The sequence below is a fragment of the Eretmochelys imbricata genome, chromosome 7 (assembly GCF_965152235.1).
Source record: "Eretmochelys imbricata isolate rEreImb1 chromosome 7, rEreImb1.hap1, whole genome shotgun sequence".
Classification (NCBI taxonomy): domain Eukaryota; kingdom Metazoa; phylum Chordata; order Testudines; family Cheloniidae; genus Eretmochelys; species Eretmochelys imbricata.
The window spans coordinates 65,256,468-65,275,746 of record NC_135578.1 but is presented as its reverse complement, the minus strand read 5'-3'; the positions used below and the strand labels follow the sequence as shown (position 1 = coordinate 65,275,746).

At 44.6% G+C, this 19,279-nt stretch overlaps 1 protein-coding gene across 4 annotated transcripts in view; it reads left to right on the top strand.

The window, feature by feature from the left end:
- DLG5 (discs large MAGUK scaffold protein 5) overlaps positions 1–19,279 on the top strand; it is a 188,163-nt gene that overhangs the window by 100,311 nt on the left and 68,573 nt on the right. For all 4 annotated transcript variants that reach the window (XR_013346573.1, XR_013346572.1, XM_077821061.1 and 1 more), the window contains exons 3-4: positions 3,209–3,374; positions 16,601–16,744. Coding sequence is in view for 2 of the 4 variants with exons in the window: in XM_077821061.1 (XP_077677187.1) it covers positions 3,209–3,374; positions 16,601–16,744 (310 nt within the window). In the remaining 2 variants the exon portion in view is untranslated. The remainder of the gene's footprint in view (positions 1–3,208; positions 3,375–16,600; positions 16,745–19,279) is intronic.

The following is a 19,279-nucleotide window of genomic DNA, read 5'->3' as shown; positions in this document are numbered from 1 at the left end:
GTCGTGTAGTAATTTTTGTTTTCAGAAGGGGATCGCAGTGGAACGAAATTTGAGAACGCCTGGCCTAGAATATGTAGCCTCTGTACCACAGGCAAACCATGGAGAACTTTGGAAAGTTTATAAAGTAAAACTATGGGACAGCAGAGATGCTGCCACAGCTATCTTCAGTATCTAGATTGTTCAATGCCTTGAATTCAATAGCAGTTGGGAGTGTACCTTAGGAAATAATGTGGTTCTGAATCTCCAACCTAAAAATATCAGAGAAAGAAGACACAGTGGGTTCATGTCGAGCCAAACACATCTGCCTTTTATTATCTCTAACCTAGCAAAACCGTACAGTGCATTGGATTTCTTCTTACACTTTTTTTTTTTTTAAATTAATGGTTTATCTTGTGGTAGGTACAGGCTTTCTTACTGAACACCAAAAGGGACTGATATTTATGTATAAGCCTGTATTGATTCTGCTCTCAACTGTTTCTTATGTTGTGTTGGGTAAGTCACCTAAGCCAGTGGTTTTCAAACTTTTTTTTTCTGGCGCCACAGTTGAAGAAAATTGTTGATGCCTGCGACCCAGCAGAGCTGGGGATGCGGGGTTTGGGGTGTGGGAGGAGGTCAGGGTCGAGGGTTAGGATGTGGGGGTGAGGGCTGCGGGGGTGAGGGCTGCGGGGTGGGGACGGAATGAGGGGTTCAGGGTATGGGAGGGGGCTCTGGGCTGGGCAGGGGGTTGGGGTGCGGGAGGGGGTTAGGGCTCTGGGCAGGAGGTGCAGGCTCTGTGGTGGGGCTGGGGATGAGGGGCTTGGGGTGCAGGAGGGGGCAGGGGGTTGGGGTGCAGGAGGGAGTCAGGTCTCGGCTGGGGGTGCAGGTTCTGGGGTGGGGCTGGTGATGAGGGGTTTGGGATGGAGGCGGGGGCTCTGGGTTTGGGGGGGTGCTCAGGGCTGGGGCAGGGATTTGGGGCGTGAGCTTACCTCAGACAGCTCCCCATCAGCAGTGCAGTGGGGGTGCTAAAGCAGGCTTCCTGCCTGTCCTGGCATTGTGGACTGCGCTGCATCCCGGAAGCGGCCAGCAGCAGGTCTGGCTCTTAGGTGGAGGCGCGCAAGCATCTCCACACACCTCTTGCCCACAGGCACTGCCCCCCGAGCTCGCATTGGCTGGTTCCTGGCCAGTGGGAGTGCGGAGCCGGTTCTCTGGGCAGGGACAGCATGTGGAGCTGCCCTCACCTAGGAGCTGGACCTGCTGCTGGATTAACCTGCCTTAGCCAGGCAGCACTGCCGACGGGACTTTAAATGGCACAGTTGGTGGTGCTGACCAGATCTGCCATGACTTACTGCTGACTAGATCCACCACAACCCACTGCGAACCACAGTTTGAAAACCACTGCCCTAAACCAACATTTTCAAATTGCCGTTGATTTTGGTTACCTCAGTTTTTGTGCGCCTTATCTGAGAGACGTTGTGCATAATTTTAAGAAGTACTGGGAGTCCGTTGATTCATTTGAAATTATGTGTGGTTAGCTCTTCTGAAAATTTGGAAATCTAATGTCTCAAGTAATGCACCCAAAATCAGTAACATTTTTGAAATTTTTGAACCTCAGGTTACCTATCCTTGTGCCTCAGGTTGCCTGTCCTAAAATAGAGATAACTACCTACCTTGGTAGCGTGCTTTGAGGGCCTCAGATGAAAGCAGGTGTGATTATAATAAAATTACATCTTAACAAGGCTTCACTTTAAAATCCTTCATCTTTATGTTGTTTTTTTAGAAAATTATACCTCAGGCAAATTGTCAGTTTTTTTTTTTTCTTGTGGAAAACTGCATTAGAAAATTACAGAATTACAAATCTCAGCATAGATCTAGATTATAACTTCTGTTCTGTGACCTGCATCTAAGATTAGAATCTGACAGTTAGCTGGCAGAACTAAAATTACAACTGGATTTAATGCCAGGATGTTTTGAAACAAAATACTTCAAATTAACAAGTCTTGGCTGGAAGTTAACCTCTTCTTACAGTGACCTGATGAATGGATGTTTATAGCTGTCTGAGGGAATGTGCACCATTAGTCACTGCTGAAATTTAAAAAACAACAACAGTGATTCAGCCACGTAAAACTCATGTGTGACAACCCATTCGGGAGACTGTCGTGTAATTCAGCTCGATAAATATGTGATTAACTCATTTTAGAAAATAATATTCAAAATGTAATGCAAGATACTTTTCATATGTACCTTTGATTTTTTTTTAAAAGGCATATTTCAAATGTATTGGATTGATCTGTTGTGATGTATCAAGGGGTATTGAAGTGTTTTGTCACTCAGTACAGGTATTACATTCCAGATTCTTTTTGAATGTCAAAGCTGTTACATGATGTTTAATGTCTTCATGAATTTTTGTACCATCTTGATCCACAATGTTTGGGCATGGATTCTATCCTGGCAGCTGATTTAGTGAAGCTTGAGAGACTGTCTCAAAATGTCTCAGGCTTTCCATGTTTTATTTTGGGCTTATCCTGCATCATCAGTGGTGGCAAATAGTTAACTAAAGGTCAAGTTATTTTAAAAAGAGAGTCAATTGTAATACTTTGCAAAACAGTGAATGTATATAGTTAGGGAGGGTGTGTGTGTGTGTGTGTGTGTGTGTGTGTGTGTGTTGGGGAAAGCGGGGCGGAGTTCTGAAGCAGCTGCATTGTTGTTCCTGGTGTAGACTAGCAAAGCTGCTACGTGCACTGGTGGATCTTACTCCAGTTTTATCCATGCAATAAGCTCCACCATTGTCAATAACAGCTTTGCCCATAGTAGGGATTTGCAACACTGAAGCCACACTAGGAGCAGGCAACCAGTGTCTGTAATTGGGACAAATATCCAGTGTAGACAAAGGCCTCTCTATCTGCTGCTACTTATTTCCCATAAAATGTCTTCCACTTCTAGCACCTTGACTTGTTGGTGACTCTGTTGACAAGTATGTAAGGGCCTCGATCTTACAAACCAGTCTGCATTGTCAGATCCCTGCACCCTGTCAGTCTGAGTGAATTCATTGGAGCCTCATGAGGCAGCATGCAGGACTGCAGCTTGGGTGTTTTTTTTTTTTTTTTTAAACAAAATTCTTATGCATGGTTTTTATCCATTTAGCCTGGCTAATTACAATGAACATATATTATTTGTTCAAGTCTTGAGAAGTTATCTGACAATCTAATCCAAATATTTATATTCTTATTAGGTACGACAGGCAAAGCATCATCCCCACCACCTGTCTTAGACACAAGGCAGATGAATGAGAAACTAGAGACTATTTTATTCCAGCTCCGCCAGGTTACACGTGAGAGGGATGAGTTACGCAAGCGCCTTGCACTTTCATCTCCTGGATCAACCTTCGATGACTGCAGGTAAAAAAATATATATATTATATTTGAATATGTCTTTAAGGGGTGTTGTATGTATTTTGGTTTTCATGAGTTACATGGACTGCCACTCATAGCTAAAGCAGTTAGCAAATAGATTGCAAAATGTGTTTATATCACTCCCAGAATGTATACACCTGGCACTAATATTTGTTGCTGACTCATGTGGATGATGAAAAGATATAGCTTTGTAGTTCCTGGGTGTTACCTCAACAGAAGACAAATGTCTTCTATAGTAGGGCATTTTTCAAACCCACTTTGCTGTTGGGCTCAAATGAGGGTTGGCAGCACTCCAGTCTATGGAAATTCATTTGTCATTGGGTATGAGTCCATTCTCCACAGACCTGAGTCTCCTCTTACCTTTGGAGTTTTTGGAGGGACTGAGACCTACCACAGGGTCCTATGTCTTCTGGGGAACAGTGTTCTCCTAACTTCTTCCTGGGATCCGCAGGGGAAACTGGGTAACCACATGTAGGATTAAGAGCCACTTATTACTGCCCATTGCTTCTGAGCTAATGATTAGCAAGAGAGGGGTGAACAGCTCTTCCACTCCAAGAGTTCTGGTGCGAGAGTATATAAAACACTTGCAAAACCCACTTGTCCACAGTGAATGGGCATCTTAGGGCTGGAAAGTTACTGCCTTCTTCCTTGGAGAGGAGGGGTGGAGAAGTCATGGCTAGTGTTATTGAGGAGGGGAGGGGAAAGGAAAGGCAGTGAGCAGAATGGATAGAGCTGCTTCTCTTTACAAAGGAGAGGAAGCCAAGGAGCAGAGCAAGCTCCGAACTACTTCTCTTTGGGAGTAAGAGAGGAGGCCAGCAGCTTTCTGTGTGAGAGCAGGGCAAATGGACCAGTAGCAGCAATAGAACCCTGCATAGAGAGATGGCCTGGCATAAAATGTCTTGTAGGAAAAGGGGGCTCCCCAGCACTAACTTACTTGGGATACAGCATATACTGATTGTGGGGGCTGCACACTGTTAATGTGCAACTCTCCACTGAGCAATGCTGGGCACCCACAAATTTAAATAATTAGTGCCGCCTCCAATAAACTAAGCCTGGGCGACCCCAATATTAATTGTTTTAATTGGAAGAGGGGCTGCCTTGCAATCTGCTGTTAGGTGGGAAGCATTAATTCAGAGTGCGGGGGCCTCCAAGGTAGGTGAGTGGAGATGGGGAAAGGGTTGGTTTATTTTGGAGGAATGAGAATGTGATCCTATAGAAACATGGGTTTGAGGGGCTATGCTAGTACAGGTATTTTCTACTAATGCTAGTAGACTCAGTCGTCGGCATAGAAATTGTCAGGGAAATATGTTGAGCCCTGGAGTAAATTAGTCCCACGGCCACTGGATGCTGAAATGCATTTACAAAACACAGACTTCTTGGGGAGGCCTGAGGCAAATCTTGGTCTGCGCCTCAGTTTCCCCATTTGTCAGTGGTGCCTATTGTAATGGGGTCTCTGCTAACCTGAGTATTAGAAGCAAGACTGTTAACTATGAACTTTCAGACCTTCTGAACATTTTCAGGATTTGAACCCGTGAACTGGAGTTGAAAGACTGTGTTTGCCATTATCAATCCCTGAGCCAGCCATTCTACCTACCTCACAGGGGTGCTGTGAGACTTACTTAACGAGCATTAAACCCTTTGAACTTCTGTCACATATTCTATCAAAGGATCTCCAAAGCATTTTTGTGTATCATTTGACCCAATCCTGAAGCTGTTGTTAAGTTTTCACTTAGGCAGAACTCCCATTTGAAGCAGACGGAGTTTACCTGACTTAAGGATTTGGCTGCCTGACTACCAGTATTTTATAATAATAATTTCTTGTAACATAAGTCAGGATATTATTATAAGGTTCAGCTTTTAGAGTGCCAAGTTTTTTTTTTTTTTTTTGAACAAGAGATCAATCCACTGCTATAGCTGCAGGAAATGTGTGCAATGGAAAATATATTTATAAGCTTTTTACAGTTTTAAGAACAACTTTTTAAAAATAAATATTGTGGTTGACCAATGTTTAAACAGCCTATATTAAAGAGGGATAGGTACTAGTTTCCAAACAATTAGAGAGGTTTCAGAAATAGAAAATGAATAGATTGAGTTGACTTCACTTTCATTCTTTAAAAAATAAATAAATCTCCTTTATAGTACTTTTTCATATTGCTTTTAATTTCCATTTTGCAGTCCTTCCCCATTGATCTCTGTAGGACCATAGGGTTGGGCCCAGGTATTGTAAGTAGAGCTGTGTGTATATACATATCTCTCCTCTTCCCCCCCCCCCCCCCCCGGGCTTCAGTGCCCAAACCAAAAAGAAAAAGTAAAAAATTATAACATTTTGTTTGACCCGGAAGGACATATTTTTGTTTTGTTTTTGTGGTTTTGCCTCTTTTCGATTTTGTTAAAAAATTTGAAGTACAATTCATATGAACAGTTGTTTCAAATGAAACAGTTAAAACATTTTGTTTTAAAAATGTTGAAACAAAACATTTTATTTTTCAGATTTTTTTTTTTACAGAAACAATTTGTCAAATTCTTTAAATGTTTTGGTCAACCCAAATCTGTGTGTGTTTGATGAAAAAATGTTTTGTACTTAAACTTTCCCCCAGCTCTAAATGTAAGCTTTTTTTGTTAGCTTTTGTTCTACCTAAAGGCTTGTGCTTTTCCTTCTGTTTGTGGGTGTACACAGGTAGTATTGGCAAACTGAGATCCTGGCCTGTCATGATGCGGGGGATTAAAAACACTTCTATCAGAGTGGAGTATGCTGGGAAAGAGGAGTGGTTTGTTTCCAAAGTAGGGTACATGCTGCTATGCCAGCTACTGCTAGCCGAACTTAGTTTGTATTTCCTTGCTAATGTGACCAGATTCCAGTCTTGCCCTGATGTATACTGAAGGCAATCCAATTGGAATCCAAACGGAGTTTCAGTGGGAGTTATTTAGTAGAACCTCAAAGTTATGAACACCTCGGGAATGGAGGTTGTTTGTAACTCTCAACAAAATGTTATGGTTGTTCTTTCTAAGGTTTACAACGGGACATCGATTTAATACAGCTTTGATACTTGTGCAGAAGAAAAATGCTACTTTTAACCATCTTAATTTAAATGGAACAAGCACAGAAACAGTTTCCTTACCTTGTCAAATCTTTTTTTAAACTTTCACTTTATTTTTTTTAGTATTTTACTTGTAACACTACTGTACTGTACTTGCTTTCCACCCCCATCTCTGCAGCTGCCTGATTGTGTACTTCCGGTTCCAAATGAAGTGTGTGGTTGACGGGTCAGTTTGTAACTCTGAGGTTCTACTGTATATGAGTCAAAGCAGGATTTGACCTGTAATTCTTACACTTTGGATTTATAGATTTGTTTATATGCTTTGAAACTGACATTTCTATAAAATATAACACATCTCTTTAATTAAAATAATCTCCTTGCTCTAGGGAACATAGTTCTGCAACTTGGGGCAAAGTAAAATTGCCCAGATCTGAACTCTGATCTGACTGCTGTATAGTTTTAAAAGGATGTGTATTGCTGTAACAGGTTGATCTTTGATTTTTTGATCTATAATATAATTCCATCTGCATTTCCACATTGCCTTTGGTTGGTGGGGCTTAAACCTCTAAAATGGCAATATAGAACATTCTTCTGTTTACATCTGGACCAGCTATCTAGGATACAAGTACCAGCATCATTGCAGTTAGCAGAGTAGCAGCCATGTTAGTCTGTGTCCGCAAAAAGAAAAGGAGGACTTGTGGCACCTTAGAGACTAACAAATTTGCCACAATTCCTCCTTTTCTTATTGCGGTTAGCGCCACCTTTGGGTAGGTAGGTTAGATTGTGTACACCTGCAGTATTTCTGTGTGTTTATTTCCAGCTGAGTCTTTGTAAGGTAAGGATTCTAAATATTAACTTCAGCGGAGTTGGAGACATTGGACATTCTTTCTTCACTTTACAGAAAAAAAAATGTTGTTTGCCTTTGAGACAAGCTTATCAGTTGCCTTTTTGTTGAATCTCTCACACTGAAATATTTTGCCGAATGTACATTTCTGATTACAAGCTTAATATGAGCATGTGTTTATTAGACTCAATAAGCATAGTGTATTCACTGGGATTTAAACTGTGGTTCAATTAACATCATTTTAATTACTCTGTTGGACAGATGGTGTCTGCTTTCAATAATTTCTCCCAAAGCCTCATTTAAGTCATACTTGGGTTCTGAATGCTTCTGTCAGGGGCATGGATAAATGTAGAATGACATTTATTTTTGGTAACTTGGATTAACATTTTGAAAAGGAAATACTCTCTAACAGTTGATAATGCTGATAACTCATACAGCACTATTAATAAAGGGGTATTCTGCTGCTTGGCATTCTTGATGGGAGAACATGTAAAAATAGTGTACATGAAAGTCTGGCTTTGTTACTGGAAGTTCATCTGTAATGTGAAGTTCAGTTTTAAATGCTGTTCTGATTTGTCAGGCAAGACGGTTGTTCCCAAGACCAGTTTCATGTTGGGAGAGGGGAGTTAAATGCTGAGACACAATTGCTCACTTTGAGTTCTTCAGTCAAAATATAGCTCTATTCCTTAAGTAAACAAATAAAATAAAAAGGCACGTTAGTATTGCTCACATACTCCTTGTTAGTCTGTGAATCTTATGTGATCAGTATTTTATTTTTACTACTCTCACCACTGCAGCTGTGCAAAGACCACTTCCATTCTTCCTCATCAATTGAACTGCCAGCTAGATTTCAGTTCCAGAATCCTTACTGCTGTTTATATCTGAAGCAGAAAGAATCCTGATTACTTTTCAGGCTGAGCTTGCAGTGCTGCCATTTCGGGGGTGGGGAAATGTGATCTAAACTGGCAACTGAACAAATTTGATAGGAGACTAAATGGGTTCAAAAGAATCAGTGAGTTTCACTCAGCTCTCTTCATTGCCTACTGCAGCGTTTCCCAAACTTTTTTGGCCACGGAACATTTATAATATTATTTTGTAGTCATTTGGTTTTCAAATTAAAAATTGTGTTATTTATGCTCAAATATATTTTATTTTATAAAACAAAGCAAAAATACAAATTTAAAATAATTTGAACTAACAATTTCTAACTGGAAAGCGCGTATAAAGTAGTACAAAAATCAAGTGCAAGAGTCAAAATTAAATTCTAGATTCTTTCACGGAACACCTATTCACATCGTGTGGAACACCAGTGTTCTGCGGAACACAGTTTGGGAAACGCTGGCCTACTTTCATTTTTAGGGGACCCAGGAGACAGGTAATGTGACTATCAAATGTTTCATTGTGAAACCAGAAAACTCAGTCTTGGAAAAACATTGTGGCTATCCAGAGATAGCAAAGAGTTTAATTTAGAGTTTCTACGGAAGTTTAATGGGCCAAAAACGCGTTAGGACAAAATACTGCTAGTTTGGTTTGTTACCACCACTAAAATTAGTAGTTTCACACAACTAGAGGGTTTCCTAACAAAAACTTCCCATTGCCCCTTAGCTCAGTAAATGAGTAGTGTGAGAGTTCATGATAAATTAGTCCAACAGCCAGCCAAGGTAGATGTTTTTAGTTGTTTTCATCTAGTCATTCTGATATCATTTTAAATTCCGGTCTCTGAAGTAATCCTTGATTTAGAGTGGCTTGTAATTTGCACATCTCATTAAAGGCTATTAGGGGTGTGGTGTTCTTCGAGTGATTACCCATATGTATTCCACAATAGGTGTGTGTGCTTGCCACGTGCACCGGTGCTGGAAGTTTTTCCCCCAGCAGTACCTGTAGGGGGAGCACCCCAGCGACCCCTGGAGTGGCGCCTCCATGGCGCGGTATAAGGGGAGCTGCCTGCTCCCCCCACCCTCAGTTCCTTCTTGCTGCCGAGTGAAGGTGCATCGGAACTGTGCTGCTCCAGCTTTGCTGTAGCTCATCCCCAGAACTTTTTAGTTTGTTCAGTGCTAGTACCTATAGTTAGTTAGCTGTTACAGTTAGTTCATTTAGTTAGAGTACCTGGGCTGGGGCATGCCACGTGCCCCGGGTTTTAAGGCGTGCGACACTTGTAGGCGATCTATGCCAAGGAGTGATCCACACGCGGACTGTCTACACTGTTTGGGTGAGACCCATATCAGTGATTGTTGGAAAATTTGAAAGTCGTTTAAACCTCGGACTAAGAGAGAGAGAGACATTAGGCTCCGGGCCATTCTCATGGAGTCAGTGCTGGTCCCGGCTCCGGTGTGCTGCTCCGAGTCGGCATGAAGCACCGCAGCGTTGGTACGTGGCGACCTTCCAGTGCCTTCGACTAGTCGGCACCGCTCCCCGTCTATGGGGCATAAGAAGGCTAAAAAAGTGCCTTCTTCGCAGCGGCACTGAGGTAACCGGGGGCAGAGACTAGACCCATGTCGGGCAGTCCTCGATCCCCTTTGGCCTCTAGATCTCCAACTCACGTTGAGCGGAGTAACCCAGACACGTAGGACCAGGCCTCCCCGGATGTCTGGATGCCATCCACGCTGGAGGCCCTGCAGGTGGCCAAAGACGTCATGACCATGCTGGTACCAGGAGCACTGCCGGTGTCGGTCCCCGCTCCAGAGGTAAGCCACCACTGGGTTCTCAACAGTCGCCCCCGGCGCAGCACCTGTCTCGGTCATGGGAATGTTCCCGACTCGTTCTCCACCCAGCAACCGTTTGGGATGCAGTCCACGTGGCTCGTCCTTGACTCCCACCAGACTGTCTGGTTGGGTACCGTCTGACCGGGACTCCTGGCACCGCTCTACGCCATGGAGCGATTACCGTCGGGACCGAGGCAGACATCGCCAGAGGCCCTCGTCTCACAGGGGTCACCGCAACCGGTCGCGGCATGGATGTCTTCGCCGTTCCTGCTTGGAATCCCACTCCAAGTCTCCGCCAAGGCACGGTGCCGCAGCCCAGGGCGTAGATCGCCAGCACCGCTGTCAAGGTTCCTTCTCCACTCTGAACTCTAGGGTACAGATGTGGGGACCTGCATGAAAAACCTCCTAAGCTTATCTTTACCAGCTTAGGTCAAAAACTTCCCCAAGGTACAAAATATTCCCCCCCGTTGTCCTTGGACTGGCCGCTACCACCACCAAACTAATACTGGTTACTGGGGAAGAGCTGTTTGGACGCGTCTTTCCCCCCAAAATACTTCCCAAAACCCTGCACCCCACTTCCTGGACAAGGTTTGGTAAAAAGCCTCACCAATTTGCCTACGTGACTACAGACCCAGACCCTTGGATCTTAAGAACAATGAACAATCCTCCCAACACTTGCACCCCCCCTTTCCTGGGAAATGTTGGATAAAAAGCCTCACCAATTTGCATAGGTGACCACAGACCCAAACCCTTGGATCTGAGAACAATGAAAAAGCATTCAGTTTTCTTACAAGAAGACTTTTAATAAAAATAGAAATAAATAGAAATAAAGAAATCCCCCCTGTAAAATCAGGATGGTAGATATCTTACAGGGTAATTAGATTCAAAACATAGAGAACCCTCTAGGCAAAACCTTAAGTTACAAAAAAGATACACAGACAGAAATAGTTATTCTATTCAGCACAATTCTTTTCTCAGCCATTTAAAGAAATCATAATCTAACACATACCTAGCTAGATTACTTACTAAAAGTTCTAAGACTCCATTCCTGGTCTATCCCTGGCAAAGACCAGCATACAGACAGACACAGACCCTTTGTTTCTCTCCCTCCTCCCAGCTTTTGAAAGTATCTTGTCTCCTCATTGGTCATTTTGGTCAGGTACCAGCGAGGTTACCTTTAGCTTCTTAACCCTTTACAGGTGAGAGGAGCTTTCCCCTGGCCAGGAGGGATTTCAAAGGGGTTTACCCTTCCCTTTATATTTATGACAACCGCGCTGTCATGGGTCCGCCCGTTGGAGCAGTTCGCAGAGCAGCAGGTACAGGCAGTACTGGTCCTCCGCATCGAGATCACGGTCCTGTGGGCGACGCCCCTCCCGGCACCGCTGTTCCTCCCAGTCCCGTGACAGTGGTAGGTCATTCATTAGCCCGGGCTCTGCTCGTAGTTGCCCTTCCATGAGGCAGGCCAGCCAGGCCGAGCACCTGGGGCTGTCGGTGCCACAGCAGGTGCAGAGGCACCGGGCCCAATGGCCAGCACAGGCCGGTGAGGGCCTGCTTGGTAGCCAGAGCCTCAGAGGCGCCGTTGGTCTCTCTCTCCAGGCCCACAAGGAGAGGGTTGGTGGGACGTATGTCCTCAGCACCATGCCCGGAGACCAACCAAGTGGTGGACCCTCCATTGCCGGTGGATATCCAGAGCACTATACTGGCTTCCTCTCCCTCCCCGGATGAGGCGATAGCGGCCCTGCCCCGCTCCATCCCGCAGGAGGACTTCAAGAACTTTTAAAATGGGTGGCATCGAGCCTTCACCTCCAGGCAGAGGAGCTGGAGGAGTCCTTGGACTCCCTGTTCAGTGTACTGTCATCTTCGGCACCAGGCAGAGTGGCTTTGCCCCTCCATGAGGGGGTGGCAAGGATTTCAAATGCCCTGTGGCAAACGCCGTCTTCCCTGGCCCCCATCTCAAAGAAGGCAGAATGCAAGTACTTTGTACCCACCAAGGGGCACGAGTACCTCTACACCCACCCAACACCCAACTGCCTGGTGGTCAAGTCGGTCAACCACAGGGAGTGGCAGGGCCAACCAGCCCCCACTCTGAAAAATAAAGACTCAAAGAGGCTGGACTCTTTGGGCAGAAAGGTTTATTCATCCTGGAGTTTCCAGTTGCGGGTGGCAAACCATCAGGCTCTCCTGGGCAGGTACAAATTCAACTTGTGGGGTTCGCTGCCCAAATTCGAGGACTTCCTCCAGGAGCACAATAAGAAAGAGATCAAGGAGCTGGTGGAGGAGGGTGCAGCTGCTGCCAGGGCGTCCCTGTAGTCGGCATCAGATGTGGCAGACACGGCAGTTCGATCCATGGCCTCGGTGGTGGCTTCTGCTGTCCGGGCTGTCCAGTGAGGCGCAGTCGGCCATGCAGCAGCTCCCGTTTGACGGCAAGGCTCTGTTTGCCGAACAAATGGATACACAGCTGCATGGCATGAAGGACTCCCGCATGACTCTGCAGACTCTGGATCTTTGTGTTCCAGCTCCGGCCAAAACTAAGTTTAAGCCACAGCAGGCCCCTGCTCCAGCTGCCCTGCCTAAGTACGAGGCCATCTACAAAAAGTCGAGAGACTATAAGGGTATGTCTACACTTCGAAATTATGTTGAATTTTTTAAGTCGATTTTTTTAGAAAGTGATTTTATACAGTCGATTGTGTGTGTCCCCACTTAAGACCATTAAGTCGGTGGAGTGCGTCCACAGTACCGAGGATAGCGTCAACTTCCGGAGCATTGCACTGTGGGTAGCTATCCCGCAATCTCTGCCGCCCATTAGAATTCTGGGTTGAGATCCCAACACCTGATGGGGCAAAAAACATTGTCGCGGGTGGTTCTGGGTACATGTCTGCCGTTGCTTTCACAGAGGCCTGACAATTGTTTCGTGCCTTTTTCCTGGGTTACCCATGCAGACGCCATACCACGGCAAGCATGGAGCCCACTCAGCTCACCGTATGTCTCCTGGGTGTTGGCAGATGCGGGACTGCATTGCTACACAGCAGCAACTTATTGCCTTGTGGCAGCAGATGGTGCATTAAGGCTGGTAGCCGTCCTCGTCTCCTGGGTGCTCTTGGCCGACCTCGGTGAAGTCGGTCAGGGCGCCTGGGCAGACATGGGTGCTCCTGGCAAATCTTGGTGAGGTCTGTTGGGGCACCTGGACATAAATGGGAGTGACTCAGGTCATTCTCTTCTTTAAGTTTTGTCTAATGGAGATTCAGTCCTGCATGGAATATTGGCAGAGGCATATTGAGCCTTCCCCCCTTCCCTCTCATCAGCAGGGTCCTGGAGAAAGTAAAAATGGACAAGGCACGGGTTCTTCTGATTGCCCCAGCAGCATTGGTACGGGACCCTCATGGGCCTGGCAGTGGCTTCACCGCAGCCTTTGCTGCTCCGCCTGGACCTGTTCTCCCAGGACCAAGGCTGCCTCCTCCATCCCAACCTAGCAGCTCTCCGCCTCACGGTGTGGCTGCTCAATGGCTAGGCGGGGAGGAGTGGACGTGTTCGGAGGGGGTCCAGCACATCCTTCTGGAAAGTAGGTAGTCCTTCACATGCCGCGCCTACTTGGCGAAGTGGTCCCAGGTCTCCAGATGGGCTGCCAAGCAGGTTTCCCCAGTGGCCGCCCTGATCCAGCTTATCCTGGACTTCCTCCTTCACTTTAGAGCCCAGGGCCTGGCGCCCTCGTCGGTCAGGGTGCACCTGGCGGCCATATTAGCCTTCCATCCGCCAGTGCAGGGACACACGGTGTTCTCCCATGGTATTCCTTAAGGGATTGGACCATCTTTTTCCATATGCTAGGCCTCTGTCCCACCGTGGGACCTGAACTTGGTATTACGGGGGTGTCTCACGGGGGGTCTCACGGAGCCCTCGTTTGAAACTCTGGTCACGTGCTCCTGGTCTCACCTCTTGTGGAAGGTGGCCTTCCTGGTTGCTATCATGTCGGCCAGGCAGGTCTCAGAACTCAGGGCCCTGACCTCCTAACCACCGTACACAGGTTTTCATAAGGATAAGGTTCAGCTCGGCCCACACCCCACGTTCCTCCCTAACGTGGTCTCTGCCTGTCACTTGGGCCAGGACATTTTCCTACCTGTCCTCTGCACCAAGCCACATGCGTCCAGCGCTTGATGTGCGTAGGGCGCTGGCCTTCTATCTGGAATGGACTAAGCTGTTCAGGAAGTCCTCTCAATTGTTTGTTGCCTCAGCTGAATGCATGCGGGTCGGTTGATTTCCACCCAGCGCCTCTCCCGCTGAATCACCTCGTGCTTTCGCACCGGTTATGATCTGGCGGGTGTTCCCCTGCCACCAGCTGTAAAGGCACACTCGACTCTGGCCCAGGCTTCGTCGGCTGCCTTTGTGGCCCACGTCCCTATCCAGGATATTTGGTCTTTGATTCACACGTTTACCTCACACTATGCGATTGTCTCCCAAACCAGGGATGACGCCGGGTTCAGCAGAGCCATACTTCGTCCCGGGGATCTGTGAACTCATCCCACCTCCAACAGATATAGCTTGGAATCGCCTATTGTGGAATACCCATGAGCAATCACTCGAAGAAGAAAAGACAGTTACCTTTTCCATAACTGGTGTTCTTCGAGATGTTACTCATGTTTATTCCATATCCCGTCCTCCTTCCCCTCTGTCGGAGTTGTCTGGCAAGAAGGAACTGAGGGTGGGGGGAGCACAGTTCCCCTTATACCATGCCATGGAGGCGCCATTCCAGGGATCGCTAGGGTGCTCCCCCTACGGGTACTGCTAGGGGAAAAATTTCCGGCACTGGTGCACATGGTGAGCACGCACACCTATTGTGGAATAGACATGAGCATCTCGTAGAACACCAGTTACGGAGAAGGTAACTGTCTTTTTCTTAAAAATGATCGTGGATATTTTATGTGAATAAAATAAAACTCCTGGAGTATTTAGTAGAAGCATGTCTGATGTACACACTTTGACATCTTTATATCCTTCATTTGTAATATCATAAAATATTAGCACTTCGACAGATGTTGAATTTAGCAGCATGAAGTGGATAAATTATGCTTTCACAGATGCATGCACTTGTTACCCCTTTGAAATTCACTGAGGAGATCAGGGCTGGCAGGCTAACCCAGGAAAGCAGAGTCAACTGTGACTGACTGAATTATGTAGCAGGAAAGTTGTTTTTTTTATTCTGTAAAATAATGCTGTTGTCTCTGGGAGAGGTATCTGGGTTGTTAATATAACTTTTGAGTTCTTGTTAAAGAAAATAATCTGTTTGTAATAGTTACATCTTTTTACTCTGTGTGTGTATGCACGCGCGTGTGTGCACACTCACACTGTTTTACAGAGAGGAAAGATTGTGTAGTAGTTAGGGTGCCAGTCTGAGAGTCTACAGAGCCAAGTTCAGGTCCCTGTTCTGCCACAGAGCCTGTGAGACTTTGGGCAAGTCACTTGGCCCTGGTCTACACTATGAACTTACGTTCGTATGACTATGTCGCTATAGGGTGTGGAAAATGCACGCCCCGAGCAATGCAATTATACCGACCCAACTCCCAGTGTAGATATTGCTACAGTGTTGATAGAAGGGCTTCTCCCGTCATCATAGCTACCACCTCTTAGGGAGCTGCAGCCCTGTAAGTGTACATAAGCCCTTGGTATCTCTGTGTTTCCATTTCCTATCTGTAAAACCGAGATAAGTATTTCTACCTCGCAGGGGTATTGAGGATAAATAAATTCAAGACTGAGAGGTGTTTAAATATTATAGTAAAAGTGCCATTATAAGTACTTAAGAGCCTCCTTTCTTCTAGGGTGTAGATCTTGCTGCGGTTCTTCATAGGACCTCAAAACCATAAACCCTCCCAAAAATACAGCTTGTGCCAAATGCGATAGTTGGCTTTTTAAGTGGGATATTCCATAACAAGCTCACTAAACCTGTCCTCTGTGATCCATACTGGCTACCACTTGCTTTCTGGGCAAAATTTTAACCATGTTAACATTGTAGCTTAGAAAGTCTAAGTTGTTTTAATTCTTTCCTGTGTTCTTGAGGCTGCCTCTTTCCTCACGTTTCCACAGTATTTGAGATATTTGAACTCTGGTTTACATGGGGCTGCTAGAGCGTGTTTTAACTGAGGGGCGCTCCAGTCCCAAATGTACACCTCACCCTCTAGTGCACCAAACCCTAGAGGTGGTGGCTTTCAGGGTAAGTTGCTATCCTATTTTTTTCAAGGGCAGGGGCTTGGCTGGGTGGGGTTTTAGAAGTGACCTGCTGCAAGAAGCATTGAATGAATTTGTAATTGTGTTCAATTAAAAAAAAAACCAAACTTTATGCATGTCCGAAGGGACTTCTGATAGCACACTTTCAAAATCTAAACGTGTACTGGTATTCTGTATGCAGAAATTAATGGTGCAGAAGGAGAATTGCCTTTTTTTCAGTTGCAGCATATTGACCCAGGGTCAGTCTTGAATAATTGATTTGTCACTGTAATAGATTCTAAATAGTGTAACTTCTTAAAGCAATATCTCAAGATTTGGAGTGATTGCTTGCTAATAGTAACTGGACAGTCACTTCACAATATTTCTGCTGATGTAATAATTGAAGTCTGGTTTTATTTTTCCCTTCCATGGCAGGCCTAGTCCAAAACCAAGTCATGATTATGAACGATTGAAAATCCAGTGTATGAAAGCCATGTCGGACCTACAGTCTCTACAGAATCAACATACCAAGACACTAAAAAGATGTGAAGAAGCAGCCAAAGAGGCAGATTTTTATCAGTAAGTAACGCACAAAAGGTAGGGGTGAAAACTTTCTTTCTCTTCACTGGTTCAGGAGCAGTGCTTAGACAAGTTTACTAGTGCTGTAAGTATTAGTGCTGGTCTGCCAAAAGTGTTTCATTCTGGCTGATCGTGAGATATTTGCTCTTTTAAAATATGGCAGTTTTAAATTACATCATTCTTGTTACCATCTTGCTTTTCTTATTTTTTTAATGGCAACATTTTGTGAACTTCTACAGTCAAAGGTTTTTATTATTTTATTTCACCTATGTTGAAAGGTAAAGTTCCCGTGATTTCAGAAGGGGAAAAGCATTGGTTTTGATCTTTAGGGATCTTTTAGTAGCAACTTCTAAAGCCATGATGGAATTGTGGTTTAGTGGTGTGGAGCAAGGCAAACTAGTTACTAAAGTGTGATTGAGATTGGATATTTCATGACCCGGCCAGTCTAGAAATAAAAGGTGGGATTTTAAAATAGGTTCTGCATTGGCCTGACTCCGCTTCCATTGACATCAGTGGGTGTTTTAACACTTTGAGAGCAGAGTTAGACCATCAATGAGTACATGTGAAAATGTGGTGAAGTTGTGGGGAGAAGATGCCAGCATTTGCTTCTAGCACTGATGATGATCAAGATATTGGGCTTGAAACCGGGTACTGGTGCAACAATGAACGTGACATGTACGTGATCTTAGACCAGTCTAATTTTTATTAATTGGAAAGGTATTCAGCTTAGCAGAAAAAAATGAGGCAAATATAATATTGCAAGTAGCTTTAAGGCTACTGTTCTCTAATGGCACACAATGCACAATTGATAAGTGTGTAACAATCTGGGAACAACGTCTGATTTGGCTGGCTTAGTACTGTCGCTCTTAGACCATCAGCAGGCAAAATTTGAAAAAAATGTTAGTAAGAAAATTCACCATGTGCAAACTAAGTGAGCTGCATGGCTATTTGCCAAGGAGATTTGTTGATCCTGTCTGTCCACTTGATTTTGCTATGGAGGAGTAATAGAAGATCCTTGCAACACACTATTTTACCCCTTTATACCTTTGTCGTTATCTAAGGATCCTTCAGAGGTGGTTTGTTTCTTATTTATTAGATGTCAGTTCCACGAGATCACAAGCCTGAGACACTCTGTCCTTAGTGCTCTTTCCAAGTTGTTCTGCCTGCTAATAAATTCTAGACGAAGCTACAGATGTCTTTATTTTTAGTCAGATTCCTGTAGCTGCTTTTTCTGTGCATGTGAAAGGCTAAGGGAAAATGTTTGCACTCCTTGAATTGATAGTAGGGTTTTATTTCCCTTATTTGCAAACCACAGTTCTATAATCTGTGTGATTATAATGTTGTGGTGTTTTTGTTTTATATCTGTATGAAGGGATTTTAAGGATTTAAATTTTACTTGTTGGGGGCAAAAGGCTGTTGAGAGTGATTATTCTGTTGTAATTGCACTCACATACACAAGTAACTAAGAATATTATTTTCTCTGAGGAACAGCAATTTTGGTTTTTACATAAGACAAATACAAGGCAATAGCAAACTTTTATGCTTGCACTAAGTACTCTATAAGACTAGGTACTCTGTGAGACTATCTGGCCAGTAAAAAAAAGCATTTTTTATTGTCTCAGAGGTAAGCCCACTTTTCCCCAAAATGAACTTTTATTAAGATTTGGATAAGTAGACTCCTTACTTGCCACTTCAGATAGACCTGTGAGTTTCCCCTCCCTCCCCCCATAGAAGCTCAAATTAAAAACACATCCTTGGGCATGTTTCCTGCAATGTCATCTCTTCTTTTCCTCCCGCTCCGTTCAGCGTCTTGCACGTCTCCTTCCTTTGAAGATATTAATACTGGAATAAGAATTGTGGGATCCACCAAATCCTGCGGTCTTTTTGCGTCCTGGTTTCTTTGCATTTAAAAATCTCACATTTCAGGATATAGTATGCTCAGCAGTGTTTCCCAAGAGGGGAATGTGAGACATCTTGGGTGCAATGGCAGCTAAGGCCCAGCAGGAATCTTGTCTGCCATGTCTGTTAAGCACTTTTTGACTGGTTCCTCTAAGTTGAATGAAGACTAGTGGGGAGTTTGAGGCCTATTATTAGGGTGTTAGGGATAGGTGTTTCAGGGAACGATGGCTTGCCAAGGAATTTACTAAGTTTCGAACCAAGCCTTACTCAAGTATAGATACACCTGCTCTATGAATTTATCTTAGTATGTGTCCTGCAAACTCTGAGGTTTAGCAAGTTTTGGATGCTGAACCAAAACCTTGAAAGTTTGGCACTACCCTGGTTTCAACAAAACATTTATCCAAGTTGACTTGTGTTTTCAAGTGACCAGTAATTTTGGATGTCTAATCCGAGACACATAATTTTAAGGCCGATTCATAAAATCATGTTTGTCCTATGAATTATTCTTGAAGCTATTTTGGAAGAGAGTAGGTGGAGCTCTCTAGTCGGGGTTGATTTTAACATTGTATTAATTGTGGTAGCATCTCAGAGCCGCAGTCATGGTCCAGGACCCCATTGTGCTAGATGGAGAACAAA